The 19,140-nt window shown below is 63.0% G+C and overlaps 1 protein-coding gene across 1 annotated transcript in view; it reads left to right on the plus strand.

Annotated features, from left to right (window-relative positions):
* cmtr1 (cap methyltransferase 1) overlaps positions 1-19,140 on the plus strand; it is a 155,269-nt gene that overhangs the window by 8,981 nt on the left and 127,148 nt on the right. The window contains 1 exon segment of the mRNA XM_085998153.1: positions 12,444-12,616. Coding sequence (XP_085854279.1) covers positions 12,444-12,616 — 173 coding nt within the window.

The following is a 19,140-nucleotide window of genomic DNA, read 5'->3' on the forward strand; positions in this document are numbered from 1 at the left end:
GGTCACCGAGAATGTCCCCGGGACCGGGTCACCGAGAATGGAATGTCCCCGGGGCCCGGTCACCGAGAATGTCCCCGGGGCCGGGTCACCGAGAAACTCCCGGGGCTGGGTCACCGAGAATGTCCCCGGGGCCGGGTCACCGAGAATGTCCCCGGGTCACCGAGAATGTCCCCGGGGCCGGGTCACCGAGAATGTCCCCGGGGCCCGGTCACCGAGAATGTCCCCGGGTCACCGAGAATGTCCCCCGGGGCCGGGTCACCGAGAATGTCCCCCGGGGCCGGGTCAGTGAGAAATTCCCGGGGCCGAGTCACCGAGTCACGGAGAATGTCCCCGGGGCCGGGTCACCGAGAAATTCCCGGGGCCGAGTCACCGAGTCACGGAGAATGTCCCCGGGGCCCGGTCACGGAGAATGTCCCCGGGGCCGGGTCACCGAGAAACCCCCGGGGCCGTGTCACCGAGAAACCCCCGGGGCCGGGTCACCGAGAAACCCCCGGGGCCCGGTCACGGAGAATGTCCCCGGGGCCGGGTCACCGAGAAACCCCCGGGGCCGGGTCACCGAGAAACCCCCGGGGCCGGGTCACCGAGAAACCCCCGGGGCCAGGTCACCGAGAAACCCCCGGGGCCGGGCCACCGAGAAACCCCCGGGGCCGGGCCACCGAGAATGTCCCCGGGGCCCGGTAACCGAGAATGTCCCCGGGGCCGGGTCACCGAGAAACTCCCGGGGCCGGGTCACCGAGAATGTCCCCCGGGGCCGGGTCACCGAGAATGTCCCCGGGGCCCGGTCACCGAGAATACCCCCGGGGCCGGGTCACCGATAATGTCCCCGGGGCCGGGTCACCGAGAAACTCCCGGGGCCGGGTCACCGAGAAACTCCCGGGGCCGGGTCACCGAGAAACTCCCGGGGCCGGGTCACCGAGAACACCCCGGGGCCGGGTCACCGAGAAACTCCCGGGGCCCGGTCACCGAGAAACTCCCGGGGCCGGGTCACCGAGAATGTCCCCGGGGCCCGGTCACCGAGAATGTCCCCCGGGGCCCGGTCACCGAGAAACTCCCGGGGCCGGGTCACCGAGAATGTCCCCGGGGCCGCGTCACCGAGAAACCCCCGGGGCCGGGCCACCGAGAATGTCCCCGGGGCCGGGTCACCGAGAATGTCCCCGGGGCCGGGTCACCGAGAATGTCCCCGGGGCCTGGTCACCGAGAATGTCCCCCGGGGCCGGGTCACCGAGAATGTCCCCCGGGGCCCGGGTCACGGAGAATGTCCCCGGGACCGGGTCACCGAGAATGTCCCCGGAGCCGGGTCACCGAGAATGTCCCCGGGGCCGGGTCACCGAGAATGTCCCCGGGGCCGGGTCACCGAGAATGTCCCCGGGGCCGGGTCACCGAGAATGTCCCCCGGGGCCGGGTCACCGAGAATGTCCCCCGGGGCCGGGTCACCGAGAATGTCCCCGGGGCCCGGTCACCGAGAATGTCCCCGGGGCCGGGTCACCGAGAAACTCCCGGGGCCCGGTCACCGAGAATGTCCCCGGGGCCGTGTCACCGAGAATGTCCCCGGGTCCCGGTCACCGAGAATGTCCCCCGGGGCCCGGTCACCGAGAATGTCCCCCGGGGCCGGGTCACCGAGAATGTCCCCGGGGCCCGGTCACCGAGAATGTCCCCCGGGGCCCGGTCACCGAGAAACTCCCGGGGCCGGGTCACCGAGAATGTCCCCGGGGCCGCGTCACCGAGAATGTCCCCGGGGCCGGGTCACCGAGAATGTCCCCGGGGCCTGGTCACCGAGAATGTCCCCCGGGGCCGGGTCACCGAGAATGTCCCCGGAGCCGGGTCACCGAGAATGTCCCCGGGGCCGGGTCACCGAGAATGTCCCCGGGGCCGGGTCACCGAGAATGTCCCCGGGGCCGGGTCACCGAGAATGTCCCCCGGGGCCGGGTCACCGAGAATGTCCCCGGGGCCCGGTCACCGAGAATGTCCCCGGGGCCGGGCCACCGAGAAACTCCCGGGGCCGGGTCACCGAGAATGTCCCCGGGGCCGGGTCACCGAGAATGTCCCCGGGGCCCGGTCACCGAGAATGTCCCCAGGGCCGGGTCACCGAGAAACTCCCGGGGCCGGGTCACCGAGAATGTCCCCCGGGGCCCGGTCACCGAGAATGTCCCCGGGGCCCGGTCTCCGAGAATGTCCCCGGGGCCGGGTCACCGAGAATGTCCCCGGGGCCGGGTCACCGAGAATGTCCCCGGGGCCGGGTCACCGAGAATGTCCCCGGGGCCCGGTCACCGAGAATGTCCCCCGGGGCCGGGTCACCGAGAATGTCCCCCGGGGCCGGGTCACCGAGAATGTCCCCCGGGGCCGGGTCACCGAGAATGTCCCCCGGGGCCGGGTCACCGAGAATGTCCCCCGGGGGCCGGGTCACCGAGAATGTCCCCCGGGGCCGGGTCAGTGAGAAGCCCCCGGGGCCCGGTCACCGAGAATGTCCCCGGGGCCCGGGTCACCGAGAATGTCCCCCGGGGCCGGGTCACCGAGAATGTCCCCCGGGGCCCGGTCACCGAGAATGTCCCCGGGGCCGGGTCACCGAGAATGTCCCCGTGGCCGGGTCAGCGAGAATGTCCCCGGGGCCGGGTCACCGAGAAACCCCCGGGGACCGGTCACCGAGAAACCCCCGGGGCCGGGTCACCGAGAAACCCCCGGGGCCGGGTCACCGAGAAACCCCTGGGGCCGGTTCACCGAGAATGTCCCCCGGGGCCGGGCCACCGAGAAACCCCCGGGGCCGGGCCACCGAGAATGTCCCCGGGGCCCGGTAACCGAGAATGTCCCCGGGGCCGGGTCACCGAGAAACTCCCGGGGCCGGGTCACCGAGAATGTCCCCGGGGCCGCGTCACCGAGAAACCCCCGGGGCCGGGCCACCGAGAATGTCCCCGGGGCCGGGTCACCGAGAATGTCCCCGGGGCCGGGTCACCGAGAATGTCCCCGGGGCCTGGTCACCGAGAATGTCCCCCGGGGCCCGGTCACCGAGAAACTCCCGGGGCCCGGTCACCGAGAAACTCCCGGGGCCCGGTCACCGAGAATGTCCCCCGGGGCCCGGTCACCGAGAAACTCCCGGGGCCGGGTCACCGAGAATGTCCCCGGGGCCGCGTCACCGAGAAACCCCCGGGGCCGGGCCACCGAGAATGTCCCCGGGGCCGGGTCACCGAGAATGTCCCCGGGGCCGGGTCACCGAGAATGTCCCCGGGGCCTGGTCACCGAGAATGTCCCCCGGGGCCGGGTCACCGAGAATGTCCCCCGGGGCCCGGGTCACGGAGAATGTCCCCGGGACCGGGTCACCGAGAATGTCCCCGGAGCCGGGTCACCGAGAATGTCCCCGGGGCCGGGTCACCGAGAATGTCCCCGGGGCCGGGTCACCGAGAATGTCCCCGGGGCCGGGTCACCGAGAATGTCCCCCGGCCGGGTCACCGAGAATGTCCCCCGGGGCCGGGTCACCGAGAATGTCCCCCGGGGCCGGGTCACCGAGAATGTCCCCGGGGCCCGGTCACCGAGAATGTCCCCGGGGCCGGGTCACCGAGAAACTCCCGGGGCCCGGTCACCGAGAATGTCCCCGGGGCCGTGTCACCGAGAATGTCCCCGGGTCCCGGTCACCGAGAATGTCCCCCGGGGCCCGGTCACCGAGAATGTCCCCCGGGGCCGGGTCACCGAGAATGTCCCCGGGGCCCGGTCACCGAGAATGTCCCCCGGGGCCCGGTCACCGAGAAACTCCCGGGGCCGGGTCACCGAGAATGTCCCCGGGGCCGCGTCACCGAGAATGTCCCCGGGGCCGGGTCACCGAGAATGTCCCCGGGGCCTGGTCACCGAGAATGTCCCCCGGGGCCGGGTCACCGAGAATGTCCCCGGAGCCGGGTCACCGAGAATGTCCCCGGGGCCGGGTCACCGAGAATGTCCCCGGGGCCGGGTCACCGAGAATGTCCCCGGGGCCGGGTCACCGAGAATGTCCCCCGGGGCCGGGTCACCGAGAATGTCCCCGGGGCCCGGTCACCGAGAATGTCCCCGGGGCCGGGCCACCGAGAAACTCCCGGGGCCGGGTCACCGAGAATGTCCCCGGGGCCGGGTCACCGAGAATGTCCCCGGGGCCCGGTCACCGAGAATGTCCCCAGGGCCGGGTCACCGAGAAACTCCCGGGGCCGGGTCACCGAGAATGTCCCCCGGGGCCCGGTCACCGAGAATGTCCCCGGGACCCGGTCTCCGAGAATGTCCCCGGGGCCGGGTCACCGAGAATGTCCCCGGGGCCGGGTCACCGAGAATGTCCCCGGGGCCGGGTCACCGAGAATGTCCCCGGGGCCCGGTCACCGAGAATGTCCCCCGGGGCCGGGTCACCGAGAATGTCCCCCGGGGCCGGGTCACCGAGAATGTCCCCCGGGGCCGGGTCACCGAGAATGTCCCCCGGGGCCGGGTCACCGAGAATGTCCCCCGGGGGCCGGGTCACCGAGAATGTCCCCCGGGGCCGGGTCAGTGAGAAGCCCCCGGGGCCCGGTCACCGAGAATGTCCCCGGGGCCCGGGTCACCGAGAATGTCCCCCGGGGCCGGGTCACCGAGAATGTCCCCCGGGGCCCGGTCACCGAGAATGTCCCCGGGGCCGGGTCACCGAGAATGTCCCCGTGGCCGGGTCAGCGAGAATGTCCCCGGGGCCGGGTCACCGAGAAACCCCCGGGGACCGGTCACCGAGAAACCCCCGGGGCCGGGTCACCGAGAAACCCCCGGGGCCGGGTCACCGAGAAACCCCTGGGGCCGGTTCACCGAGAATGTCCCCCGGGGCCGGGCCACCGAGAAACCCCCGGGGCCGGGCCACCGAGAATGTCCCCGGGGCCCGGTAACCGAGAATGTCCCCGGGGCCGGGTCACCGAGAAACTCCCGGGGCCGGGTCACCGAGAATGTCCCCGGGGCCGCGTCACCGAGAAACCCCCGGGGCCGGGCCACCGAGAATGTCCCCGGGGCCGGGTCACCGAGAATGTCCCCGGGGCCGGGTCACCGAGAATGTCCCCGGGGCCTGGTCACCGAGAATGTCCCCCGGGGCCCGGTCACCGAGAAACTCCCGGGGCCCGGTCACCGAGAAACTCCCGGGGCCCGGTCACCGAGAATGTCCCCCGGGGCCCGGTCACCGAGAAACTCCCGGGGCCGGGTCACCGAGAATGTCCCCGGGGCCGCGTCACCGAGAAACCCCCGGGGCCGGGCCACCGAGAATGTCCCCGGGGCCGGGTCACCGAGAATGTCCCCCGGGGCCGGGTCACCGAGAATGTCCCCGGGGCCCGGGTCACCGAGAATGTCCCCGGGACCGGGTCACCGAGAATGTCCCCGGAGCCGGGTCACCGAGAATGTCCCCGGGGCCGGGTCACCGAGAATGTCCCCGGGGCCGGGTCACCGAGAATGTCCCCGGGGCCGGGTCACCGAGAATGTCCCCGGGGGCCGTCACCGAGAATGTCCCCGGGGCCCGGTCACCGAGAATGTCCCCGGGGCCGGGTCCTCGGGGCCGGGTCACCGAGAATGTCCCCCGGGGCCGGGTCACCGAGAATGTCCCCGAGGCCCGGTCACCGAGAATGTCGCCCGGGGCCGGTTCACCGAGAATGTCCCCGGGGCCGGGTCACCGAGAATGTCCCCCGGGGCCGGGTCACCGAGAATGTCCCCCGGGGCCCGGTCACCGAGAATGTCCCCCGGGGCCGGGTCACCGAGAATGTCCCCGGGGCCGGGCCACCGAGAAACCCCCGGGGCCGGGCCACCGAGAATGTCCCGGGGCCCGGTAACCGAGAATGTCCCCGGGGCCGGGTCACCGAGAAACTCCTGGGGCCGGGTCACCGAGAAACCCCCGGGGCCGGGCCACCGAGAATGTCCCCGGGGCCGGGTCACCGAGAAACTCCCGGGGCCGGGTCACCGAGAACCCCCTGGGGCCGGGTCACCGAGAAACTCCCGGGGCCCGGTCACCGAGAAACTCCCGGGGCCGGGTCTCTGAGAATGTCCCCCGGGGCCGGGTCACCGAGAATGTCCCCGGGGCCGCGTCACCGAGAAACCCCCGGGGCCGGGTCACCGAGAATGTCCCCCGGGGCCCGGGTCACCGAGAATGTCCCCGGGACCGGGTCACCGAGAATGTCCCCGGAGCCGGGTCACCGAGAATGTCCCCGGGGCCGGGTCACCGAGAATGTCCCCGGGGCCCGGTCACCGAGAATGTCCCCGGGGCCCGGTCACCGAGAATGTCCCCGGGGCCCGGTCACCGAGAATGTCCCCGGGGCCCGGTCACCGAGAATGTCCCCGGGGCCCGGTCACCGAGAATGTCCCCGGGGCCCGGTCACCGAGAATGTCCCCCGGGGCCGGGTCACCGAGAAACTCCCGGGGCCGGGTCACCGAGAAACTCCCGGGGCCGGGTCACCGAGAAGCTCCCGGGGTCCGGTCACCGAGAAACTCCCGGAGCCGCGTCACCGAGAAACTCCCGGGGCCGGGTCACCGAGAATGTCCCCGGGGCCGGGTCACCGAGAATGTCCCCGGGGCCGGGTCACCGAGAATCTCCCCGGGGCCGGGTCACCGAGAAACTCCCGGGGCCGGGTCACCGAGAATGTCCCCGAGGCCGGGTCACCGAGAATGTCCCCGGGTCACCGAGAATGTCCCCGGGGCCCGGTCACCGAGAATGTCCCCGGGGCCGGGTCACCGAGAAACTCCCGGGGCTGGGTCACCGAGAATGTCCCCGGGGCCGGGTCACCGAGAATGTCCCCGGGTCACCGAGAATGTCCCCGGGGCCGGGTCACCGAGAATGTCCCCGGGGCCCGGTCACCGAGAATGTCCCCGGGTCACCGAGAATGTCCCCGGGGCCGGGTCACCGAGAATGTCCCCCGGGGCCGGGTCACCGAGCATGTCCCCCGGGGCCGGGTCAGTGAGAAATTCCCGGGGCCGAGTCACCGAGTCACGGAGAATGTCCCCGGGGCCGGGTCACCGAGAAATTCCCGGGGCCGAGTCACCGAGTCACGGAGAATGTCCCCGGGGCCCGGTCACGGAGAATGTCCCCGGGGCCGGGTCACCGAGAAACCCCCGGGGCCGGGTCACCGAGAAACCCCCGGGGCCGGGTCACCGAGAAACCCCCGGGGCCCGGTCACGGAGAATGTCCCCGGGGCCGGGTCACCGAGAAACCCCCGGGGCCGGGTCACCGAGAAACCCCCGGGGCCGGGTCACCGAGAAACCCCCGGGGCCAGGTCACCGAGAAACCCCCGGGGCCGGGCCACCGAGAAACCCCCGGGGCCGGGCCACCGAGAATGTCCCCGGGGCCCGGTAACCGAGAATGTCCCCGGGGCCGGGTCACCGAGAAACTCCCGGGGCCGGGTCACCGAGAATGTCCCCGGGGCCGGGTCACCGAGAATGTCCCCGGGGCCGGGTCACCGAGAATGTCCCCGGGGCCGGGTCACCGAGAATGTCCCCCGGGGCCGGGTCACCGAGAATGTCCCCGGGGCCCGGTCACCGAGAATGTCCCCGGGGCCGGGTCACCGAGAAACTCCCGGGGCCGGGTCACCGAGAATGTCCCCGGGGCCGGGTCACCGAGAATGTCCCCGGGGCCCGGTCACCGAGAATGTCCCCAGGGCCGGGTCACCGAGAAACTCCCGGGGCCGGGTCACCGAGAATGTCCCCCGGGGCCCGGTCACCGAGAATGTCCCCGGGGCCCGGTCACCGAGAATGTCCCCGGGGCCGGGTCACCGAGAATGTCCCCGGGGCCGGGTCACCGAGAATGTCCCCGGGGCCCGGTCACCGAGAATGTCCCCCGGGGCCGGGTCACCGAGAATACCCCCGGGGCCGGGTCACCGATAATGTCCCCGGGGCCGGGTCACCGAGAAACTCCCGGGGCCGGGTCACCGAGAAACTCCCGGGGCCGGGTCACCGAGAAACTCCCGGGGCCGGGTCACCGAGAACCCCCCGGGGCCGGGTCACCGAGAAACTCCCGGGGCCCGGTCACCGAGAAACTCCCGGGGCCGGGTCACCGAGAATGTCCCCGGGGCCCGGTCACCGAGAATGTCCCCCGGGGCCCGGTCACCGAGAAACTCCCGGGGCCGGGTCACCGAGAATGTCCCCGGGGCCGCGTCACCGAGAAACCCCCGGGGCCGGGCCACCGAGAATGTCCCCGGGGCCGGGTCACCGAGAATGTCCCCGGGGCCGGGTCACCGAGAATGTCCCCGGGGCCTGGTCACCGAGAATGTCCCCCGGGGCCGGGTCACCGAGAATGTCCCCCGGGGCCCGGGTCACGGAGAATGTCCCCGGGACCGGGTCACCGAGAATGTCCCCGGAGCCGGGTCACCGAGAATGTCCCCGGGGCCGGGTCACCGAGAATGTCCCCGGGGCCGGGTCACCGAGAATGTCCCCGGGGCCGGGTCACCGAGAATGTCCCCGGGGCCGGGTCACCGAGAATGTCCCCCGGGGCCGGGTCACCGAGAATGTCCCCGGGGCCCGGTCACCGAGAATGTCCCCGGGGCCGGGTCACCGAGAAACTCCCGGGGCCCGGTCACCGAGAATGTCCCCGGGGCCGGGTCACCGAGAATGTCCCCGGGTCCCGGTCACCGAGAATGTCCCCCGGGGCCCGGTCACCGAGAATGTCCCCCGGGGCCGGGTCACCGAGAATGTCCCCGGGGCCCGGTCACCGAGAATGTCCCCCGGGGCCCGGTCACCGAGAAACTCCCGGGGCCGGGTCACCGAGAATGTCCCCGGGGCCCGGTCACCGAGAATGTCCCCCGGGGCCCGGTCACCGAGAAACTCCCGGGGCCGGGTCACCGAGAATGTCCCCGGGGCCGCGTCACCGAGAAACCCCCGGGGCCGCGTCACCGAGAAACCCCCGGGGCCGGGCCACCGAGAATGTCCCCGGGGCCGGGTCACCGAGAATGTCCCCGGGGCCGGGTCACCGAGAATGTCCCCGGGGCCTGGTCACCGAGAATGTCCCCCGGGGCCGGGTCACCGAGAATGTCCCCCGGGTCACGGAGAATGTCCCCGGGACCGGGTCACCGAGAATGTCCCCGGAGCCGGGTCACCGAGAATGTCCCCGGGGCCGGGTCACCGAGAATGTCCCCGGGGCCGGGTCACCGAGAATGTCCCCGGGGCCGGGTCACCGAGAATGTCCCCGGGGCCGGGTCACCGAGAATGTCCCCCGGGGCCGGGTCACCGAGAATGTCCCCGGGGCCCGGTCACCGAGAATGTCCCCGGGGCCGGGTCACCGAGAAACTCCCGGGGCCCGGTCACCGAGAATGTCCCCGGGGCCGGGTCACCGAGAATGTCCCCGGGTCCCGGTCACCGAGAATGTCCCCCGGGGCCCGGTCACCGAGAATGTCCCCCGGGGCCGGGTCACCGAGAATGTCCCCGGGGCCCGGTCACCGAGAATGTCCCCCGGGGCCCGGTCACCGAGAAACTCCCGGGGCCGGGTCACCGAGAATGTCCCCGGGGCCGGGCCACCGAGAATGTCCCCGGGGCCGGGTCACCGAGAATGTCCCCGGGGCCGGGTCACCGAGAATGTCCCCCGGGGCCGGGTCACCGAGAATGTCCCCCGGGGCCCGGGTCACGGAGAATGTCCCCGGGACCGGGTCACCGAGAATGTCCCCGGAGCCGGGTCACCGAGAATGTCCCCGGGGCCGGGTCACCGAGAATGTCCCCGGGGCCGGGTCACCGAGAATGTCCCCGGGGCCGGGTCACCGAGAATGTCCCCGGGGCCGGGTCACCGAGAATGTCCCCCGGGGCCGGGTCACCGAGAATGTCCCCGGGGCCCGGTCACCGAGAATGTCCCCGGGGCCGGGTCACCGAGAAACTCCCGGGGCCGGGTCACCGAGAATGTCCCCGGGGCCGGGTCACCGAGAATGTCCCCGGGGCCCGGTCACCGAGAATGTCCCCAGGGCCGGGTCACCGAGAAACTCCCGGGGCCGGGTCACCGAGAATGTCCCCCGGGGCCCGGTCACCGAGAATGTCCCCGGGGCCCGGTCACCGAGAATGTCCCCGGGGCCGGGTCACCGAGAATGTCCCCGGGGCCGGGTCACCGAGAATGTCCCCGGGGCCGGGTCACCGAGAATGTCCCCGGGGCCCGGTCACCGAGAATGTCCCCCGGGGCCGGGTCACCGAGAATGTCCCCCGGGGCCGGGTCACCGAGAATGTCCCCCGGGGCCGGGTCACCGAGAATGTCCCCCGGGGGCCGGGTCACCGAGAATGTCCCCCGGGGCCGGGTCAGTGAGAAGCCCCCGGGGCCCGGTCACCGAGAATGTCCCCGGGGCCGGGTCACCGAGAATGTCCCCGTGGCCGGGTGACCGAGAAACCCCCGGGGCCGGGTCACCGAGAAACCCCCGGGGCCGGGTCACCGAGAAACCCCCGGGGCCGGTTCACCGAGAATGTCCCCCGGGGCCGGGCCACCGAGAAACCCCCGGGGCCGGGCCACCGAGAATGTCCCCGGGGCCCGGTAACCGAGAATGTCCCCGGGGCCGGGTCACCGAGAAACTCCCGGGGCCGGGTCACCGAGAATGTCCCCGGGGCCGCGTCACCGAGAAACCCCCGGGGCCGGGCCACCGAGAATGTCCCCGGGGCCGGGTCACCGAGAATGTCCCCGGGGCCCGGTCACCGAGAATGTCCCCGGGGCCGGGTCACCGAGAATGTCCCCGGGGCCGGGTCCTCGGGGCCGGGTCACCGAGAATGTCCCCCGGGGCCCGGTCACCGAGAATGTCCCCCGGGGCCCGGTCACCGAGAATGTCCCCCGGGGCCCGGTCACCGAGAATGTCCCCGGGGCCCGGTCACCGAGAATGTCCCCCGGGGCCGGGTCACCGAGAAACTCCCGGGGCCGGGTCACCGAGAAACTCCCGGGGCCCGGTCACCGAGAATGTCCCCGGGGCCGGGTCACCGAGAATGTCCCCGGGTCCCGGTCACCGAGAATGTCCCCGGGGCCCGGTCACCGAGAATGTCCCCGGGGCTTGGACACCGAGAATGTCCCCGGGGCCCGGTCACCGAGAATGTCCCCGGGGCCCGGTCACCGAGAATCTCCCCGAGGCCGGGTCACCGAGAAACTCCCGGGGCCGGGTCACCGAGAAACTCCTGGGGCCGGGTCACCGAGAAGCTCTCGGGGTCCGGTCACCGAGAAACTCCCGGGGCCGGGTCACCGAGAAACTCCCGGGGCCGGGTCACCGAAAATGTCCCCGGGGCCGGGTCACCGAGAATCTCCCCGGGGCCGGGTCACCGAGAAACTCCCGGGGCTGGGTCACCGAGAATGTCCCCGGGGCCGGGTCACCGAGAATGTCCCCGGGTCACCGAGAATGTCCCCGGGGCCGGGTCACCGAGAATGTCCCCCGGGGCCGGGTCACCGAGAATGTCCCAGGGGGCCGGTCACCGAGAATGTCCCCCGGGGCCGGGTCACCGAGAATGTCCCCGGGGCCGGGTCACCGAGAATCTCCCCGGGGCCGGGTTACCGAGAATGTCCCCGGGGCCGGGTCACCGGGAATCTCCCCGGGGCTGGGTCACCGGGAATCTCCCCGGGGCCGGGTCACCGAGAATGTCCCCGGGGCCCGGTCACCGAGAATGTCCCCGGGGCCCGGTCACCGAGAATGTCCCCCGGGGCCCGGGTCACCGAGAATGTCCCCGGGGCCGGGTCACCGAGAATGTCCCCCGGGCCGGGTCACCGAGAATGTCCCCGGGGCCGGGTCACCGAGAATGTCCCCGGGGCCGGGTCACCGAGGATGTCCCCGGGGCCGGGTCACCGAGAATGTTCCCCGGGGCCGGGTCAGTGAGAAACCCCCGGGGCCCGGTCACCGAGAATGTCCCCGGGGCCCGGGTCACCGAGAGTGTCCCCCGGGGCCGGGTCACCGAGAATGTCCCCCGGGGTCGGGTCACCGAGAATGTCCCCGGGGCCGGGTCACCGAGAATGTCCCCCGGGGCCCGGTCACCGAGAATGTCCCCCGGGGCCGGGTCACCGAGAATGTCCCCGGGGCCTGGTCACCGAGAATGTCCCAGGGGGGCGGTCACCGAGAATGTCCCCAGGGCCGGGTCACCGAGAATGTCCCCCGGGGCCGGGTCACCGAGAATGTCCCCCGGGGCCGGGTCACCGAGAATGTCCCCCGGGGCCGGGTCACCGAGAATGTCCCCCGGGGCCGGGTCACCGAGAATGTCCCCGGGGCCGGGTCACCGAGAATGTCCCCCGGGGCCGGGTCACCGAGAATGTCCCCCGGGGCCGGGTCACCGAGAATGTCCCCCGGGGCCCGGGTCAGTGAGAACCCCCCGGGGCCCGGTCACCGAGAATGTCCCCGGGGCCGGGTCACCGAGAATCTCCTGAATGCCGGGCAGTGATCAAGAATGATAGTTAATTTTAATCGTGTCATGCAATCTGTACAGAATCAATGTATATAGCTGTGTCTCACACACTCTCTCCCTCCTTCCCTCCCCCTCTGCCTGCCCTTCCTTCCTTCCCCCTGCCCCCCACCCTCCAGGGCTGGCCAGTAGCGAGGATGAGGACAGTGACAGTGAGCCGAGCAGACCGATGTTTGGTGGAGCTTTGGGCCTCTCTCTGCCGTCGCTGCAGGGTGATCCCACTGCCGGGCTGCAGATGGACGCACCCTCCAGCAAGTACTCCATGTACAACAGTGTCTCGCAGAAGCTGATGGTAAGCTGCGCTGCGTGGGCGAGGACTGACTCTGTCTTTGCTGCAGACCGCCCCCTCACCCAGGTGCTTCAGTTGCTGGCAAGGGCAGCATTTATTGCCGTGTTGCCTTGAGGTGGTGGTGGTGGGCCTTCTTGAACCGATAGTGTCTCGCTGGGCCACTTCAGAGGGCAGTTAAGAGTCAACCACATTGGTGTGGGACTGGAGTCACATATAGGCCAGACATAAGGAATAAGAGCAGAAGGAGGCCAGACGGCCCCTCGAGCCTGCTCCAACATTCAATAAGATTATGGCTCATCATCCACCTCAACTCCACTTTCCCACCCGATCTCCATATCCCTTGATTCCCCTGGAGTTTGGAGGGGAGGGTGAACAGCCAGTTGTCGTGGTGCATATAGGTACCAACGATATAGGTAAAAAAACGGGATGAGGTCCTAAAAGCTGAATAAAGGGAGTTAGGAGGTAAATTAAAAAATAGGACCTCAAAGGTAGTAATCTCAGGATTGCTACCAGTGCCACGTGCTAGTCAGAGTAGAAATAGGAGGATATTTCAGATGAATACGTGGCTAGAGGAATGGTGCCAGGGGGAGGGATTCAAATTCCTGGGACATTGGAACCGGTTCTGGGGGAGGTGGGACCAGTTCAAACGGGACGGTTTGCACCTGGGCAGGGCTGGAACCGATGTCCTAGGGGGAGTGTTTGCAAGTGCTCTGGAGTAGGGTTTAAACTAAAATGGCAGGGGGTTGGGAACCTGAGCAGGGAGACAGAGGAAAGGGAAACCAGGATAAAAGCAAAAGATAGGAAGGAGAAAAACAAAGGTGGCAGTCAGAGAAATCAAGGGTTTAAATCAAACATGGCCACAGTAAATAATAATTCTAAAAGGTCTAAGAGCGTTAAAAAAAACAAGCCCGAAGGCCTTGTGTCTTAATGCGAGGAGCATTCGTAATAAGGTGGATGAATTAGCTGCGCAAATAGAGGTAAACGGATATGATTTGATTGGGATTACGGAAACATGGCTCCAGGGTGGCGAAGGCTGGGAACTCAACATCCAGGGATATTCAATATTCAGGAAAGATAGGCGAAAAGGAGGTGGGGTAGCATTGCTGGTTAAAGAGGGGATTAACACAATTGTAAGGAAGGATATTAGCTCTGATGATGTGGAATCTGTATGGGTAGAATTGAGAAATAACAAGGGGCAGAAAACGTTAGTGGGAGTGGTATATAGACCTCCAAACAGTAATGCGGAGGTTGGGGATGGCATTAAAAGGGAAATTCGAGACGCGTGCAATAAGAACACAGCAGTTATCATGGGTGACTTTAATCTACATATAGATTGGGCTAACCAAATTAGTAACAATACTGTGGAGGAGGAATTCCTGGAGTGTATACGGGATGGTTTCCTGGACCAATATGTCGAGGAACCAACCAGAGATCAGGCCATCTTAGACTGGGTATTATGTAATGAGAAAGGATTAATTAGCAATCTTGTTGTGCGAGGCCCCTTGGGTCGGAGCGATCATAATATGATAGAATTCTTCATTAAGATGGAGAGTGAAGTAGTTGACTCAGAGACTAGGGTCCTGAATTTAAATAAAGGAAACTACGATGATATGAGGCGCGAGTTGGGTAGGATTGATTGGGGAATGTCACTCAAAGGGTTGACGGTGGATAGGCAATGGCAAACATTCAAAGATCGCATGGATGAACTACAGAATTTATTCATCCCAGTTTGGCATAAAAATAAAACAAAAAAGGTGACTCAACCGTGGCTAACAGGGGAAATTAGGGATAGCATAAGATCCAAGGAGAGGACATATAAATTGGCCAGAAAAAGCAGTAAACCTGAGGATTGGGTGCAGTTTAGGAGTCAACAAAGGAGGACAAAGGGATTAATTAAGAAGGGAAAATAGAATATGAGAGTAAGCTTGCAGGGAACATAAAAACTGACTGTAAAAGCTTTTATAGATATGTGAAGAGAAAAAGATTGGTGAAGTCAAGCGTAGGTCCCTTGCAGTCAGAATCAGGGGAATTTATAATGGGGAACAAAGAAATGGCAGACCAATTAAATACATACTTTGGTTCTGTCTTCACAAAGGAGGATACAAATAACCTCCCAGAGATGTCGGGGAACATAGGGTCTAATGAGAGGGAGGAACTGAAAGAAATCAGTATTTGTAGGGAAATGGTGTTAGGGAAATTGACGGGATTGAAGGCCGATAAATCCCCAGGGCCTGATAATCTACATCCGAGGGTACTTAAGGAAGTGGTCCTAGAAATAGTAGATGCATTGCTGGTCATCTTCCAAAATTCTATAGACTTTGGAACAGTACCCATGGATTGGAGGGTAGCTAATGTTACCCCACTATTCAAAAAAGGTGGTAGAGAGAAAACGGGGAATTACAGACCGGTAAGCCTGACATCAGTCGTGGGGAAAATGCTAGAGTCCATTATAAAAGATGTAATAGAAGAGCACTTGGAAAACAGTGACAGGATCGGACATAGTCATCATGGATTTACAAAAGGTAAATTGTGCTTGACTAATCTACTGGAATTTTTTGAGGATGTAACTGATAAAATAGATAAGGGAGAACCAGTGGATGTGGTGTATTTGGACTTTCAGAAGGCTTTCGATAAGGCCCCGCATAAGAGATTAGCGTGTAAAGTTAAGGCACATGGGATTGGGGGTAAGGTACTGACTTGGATCGAGAACTGGTTGTCAGACAGAGAGCAAAGAGTTGGAATAAACGGGTCTTTTTCCGAGTGGCAGGCAGTGACTAGTGGGGTACCACAGGGATCGGTCCTAGGACCCCAGCTGTTCACATAGAAACATAGAAGATAGGAGCAGGAGTAGGCCATTCGGCCCTTCGAGCCTGCTCCGCCATTCAATGAGATCATGGCTGATCATCCAATTTCAGTACCCTGTCCCTGCCTTCTCCCCATATCCCTTGATCCCTTTAGCCTCAAGAAATATATCCAACTCTTTCTTGAATATATTTAATGAACTGGCCTCCACCGCCCTCTGTGGCAGAGAATTCCACAGGTTCACCACTCTCTGGGTGAAGAAATTCCTCCTCATTTCAGTCCTAAATGGCTTACCCCTTATCCTTAGACTATGACCCCTGGTTCTGGACTCCCCGACCATCAGAAACATCATCCTGCATCTAGTCTGTCCAGGCCTGACAGAATTTTATAGGTTTCGATGAGATCCCCTCTCAATCTTCTAAACTCCAGTGAGTATAAGCCCAATCGACACAATCTCTCCTCATACGTCATTCCTGCCATCCCAGGTATCAGCCTGGTGAATCTTCGCTGCACTCCCTCCATGGCAAGAACGTCCTTCCTCAAATAAGGTGACCAAAACTGCACACAATACACAAGGTGCGGTCTCACCAAGGCCCTGTACAACTGTAGCAAGACATCCTTGTTCCTGTACTCGAACCCTCTTGCTACGAAGGCCAACATACCATTTGCCTTCTTAACCGCCTGCTGCACCTGCATGCTTACCTTCAGCGACTGGTGCACAATAACACCCAGGTCTCTTTGCACTTCCCCTTCTCTCAATCTATCGCCATTCAAATAATAATCTGCCTTCCTGTTTTTGCCACCAAAGTGGATAACCTCATATTTATCCACATTATAGTGCATTTGCCATGTTTCTGCCCAATCACCCAACCTGTCCAAATCGTACTGGAGCTTCACGACATCCTCCTCACAGCATACCCTCCCACCCAGCTTTGTGTCGTCTGCAAATTTGGAGATATTACATCCAATTCCCTCGTCCAGATCATTAATATATATTGTGAACAGCTGGGGTCCTCGGACTGATCCTTGCGGTACCCCACTAGTCACTGCCTGCCATTCGGAAAACGACCCGTTTATTCCAACTCTTTGCTTTCTGTCCGCCAACCAGTTCTCTATCCAAGTCAATACCTTGCCCCCAATCCCATGTGCCTTAATTTTGCACGCTAATCTCTTATGTGGGACCTTATCGAAAGCCTTCTGAAAGTCCAAATACACCACATCCACTGGTTCTCCCTTATCTATTTTACCAGTTACATCCTCCAAAATTCCAGTTGATTAGTCAAGCATGATTTACCTTTTGTAAATCCATGTTGACTTTGTCCGATCCAGTCACTGCTTTCCAAGTGCTCTGCTATTACATCTTTTATAGTGGACTCTAGCATTTTCCCCACTACCGATGTCAGGCTTACCGGTCTATAATTCCCCGCTTTTTCTCTACCACCTTTTTTGAATAGTGGGGTAACATTAGCTACCCTCCAATCCATGGGTACCGTTCCAGAGTGTATCGAGTTCTGGAAGATGACCAGCAATGCATCTACTATCCCTAGGGCCACTTCCTTAAGTACCCTGGGATGTTGACCATCAGGCCCTGGGGATTTATCGGCCTTCAGTCCCCTCAATTTTCCTAACACCATTTCCCTACAAATACTGATTTCTTTCAGTTCCTCCCTTTCATCAGACCCTATGTTCCCCGGCATCTCTGGGAGGTTATTTGTGTCCTCCTTTGTGAAGACAGAACCAAAGTATGTATTTAGTTGGTCTGCCATTTCCTTGTTTCCCATTATAAATTCCCCTGATTCTGACTGTAAGGGACCTACGCTTGACTTCACCAATCTTTTTTTCTTCACATATCTATAAAAGCTTTCACAGCCAGTTTTTATGTGCCCTGCTAGCTTACTCTCATTCTATTTTCCCTTTCTTAATTAATCCCTTTGTCCTCCTTTGTTGACTCCTAAACTGCTCCCAATCCTCAGGATTATTGCTTTTTCTAGCCGATTTATATGTCCTCTCCTTGGATCTTATGCTATCCCTGATTTCCCTTGTTAGCCACGGTTGAGTCACCTTTTTTGTTTTATTTTTATGCCAAACTGGGATGAACAAATTCTGTAGCTCATCCATTCGGTCTTTGAATGTTTGCCATTGCCTATCCACCGTCAACCCTTTGAGTGCCATTCCCCAATCAATCCTACCCAACTCGCTCTTCAGACCATCGTAGTTTCCTTTATTTAAATTGAGGACCCTTTTCTCCTAGTCAACTACTTCATTCTCCATCTTAATGAAGAATTCGATCATATTATGATCGCTCCGACCCAAGGGGCCTCGTACAACAAGATTGCTAATTAATCCTTTCTCATTACATAATACCCAGTCTAAGATGGCCTGATCTCTGGTTGGTTCCTCGACATATTGGTCCAGGAAACCATCCCGTAAACACTCCAGGAATTCCTCCTCCACAGTATTGTTACTAATTTGGTTGGCCCAATCTATATATAGATTAAAGTCACCCATGATGACTGCTGTGCCCTTATTGCACGCTTCTTTAATTTCCCTTTTAATGCCATCCCCAACCTCCACCTTACTGTTTGGAGGTCTATATACCACTCCCACTAATGTTTTTTCCCCCTGAGTATTTCTCAATTCTACCCATACAGATTCCACATCATCAGAGCTAATATCCTTCATTAGAATTGTATTAATCCCTTCTTTAACCAGTAATGCTACCCCACCTCCCTTTCCTTTTTGCCTATCTTTCCTGAATATCGAATACCCCTGGATGTTGAGTTCCCAGTCTTGGCCATCCTTGAGCCATGTTTCCGTAATCCCAACCAAATCATATTCGTTTACCTCTATTTGCGCAGCCAATTCATCCACCTTATTACAAATGCTCCTTGCATTAAGACACAAAGCCTTCAGGCTTGTTTTTTTAATGCCCTTAGATATAAATGATCTAGCCGAGGGAACTAGATGTAATATCTCCAAATTTGCAGAAGACACAAAGCTGAGTGGGCGTGTGTGCTGTGAGGAGGATGCCGCGAAACTCCAGGATGATTTGGACAGGTTGGGTGATTGGGCAGAAGCATGGCAGATGCAATATAACGTGGATAAATGTGAGGTTATCCACTTTGGTGTCAAAAACAGGAAGGCAGATTATTATCTGAATGGCAATAGATTGGGAGAAGGGGAAGTGCAACGAGACCTGGGTGTCCTTGTGCACCAGTCGCTGAAGGTAAGCATGCAGGTGCAGCAGGCGGTTAAGAAGGGAAATGGTATGTTGGCCTTCGTAGCGAGAGTATTCGAGTACAGGAACAAGGATGTCTTGCTGCAGTTGTACAGGGCCTTGGTGAGACCACATCTTGAGTATTGTGTGCAGTTTTGGTCGCCTTATCTGAGGAAGGATGTTCTTGCCATGGTGGGAGTGCAGCGAAGATTCACCAGACTGATACCTGGGATGGCAGGAATGACATATGAGGAGAGATTGTGTCGATTGGGCTTATAGTCGCTGGAGTTTAGAAGAATGAGAGGGGATCTCATTGAAACTTATAAAATTCTAACAGGACTAGACAGACTAGATGCAGGAAGGATGTTCCCGATGGCCGGGGAGTCCAGAACCAGGGGTCACAGTCTAAGGATAAGGGATAAGCCATTTAGGACTGAGATGAGGAGGAATTTCTTCACCCAGAGAGTGGTGAACCTGTGGAATTCTCTACCACAGAAGGCAGCTGAGG

This window comes from Somniosus microcephalus, chromosome 9 (assembly GCF_052327205.1).
Source record: "Somniosus microcephalus isolate GS21.2 chromosome 9, FLI_Smic_1.0, whole genome shotgun sequence".
NCBI classification, from domain to species: domain Eukaryota; kingdom Metazoa; phylum Chordata; class Chondrichthyes; order Squaliformes; family Somniosidae; genus Somniosus; species Somniosus microcephalus.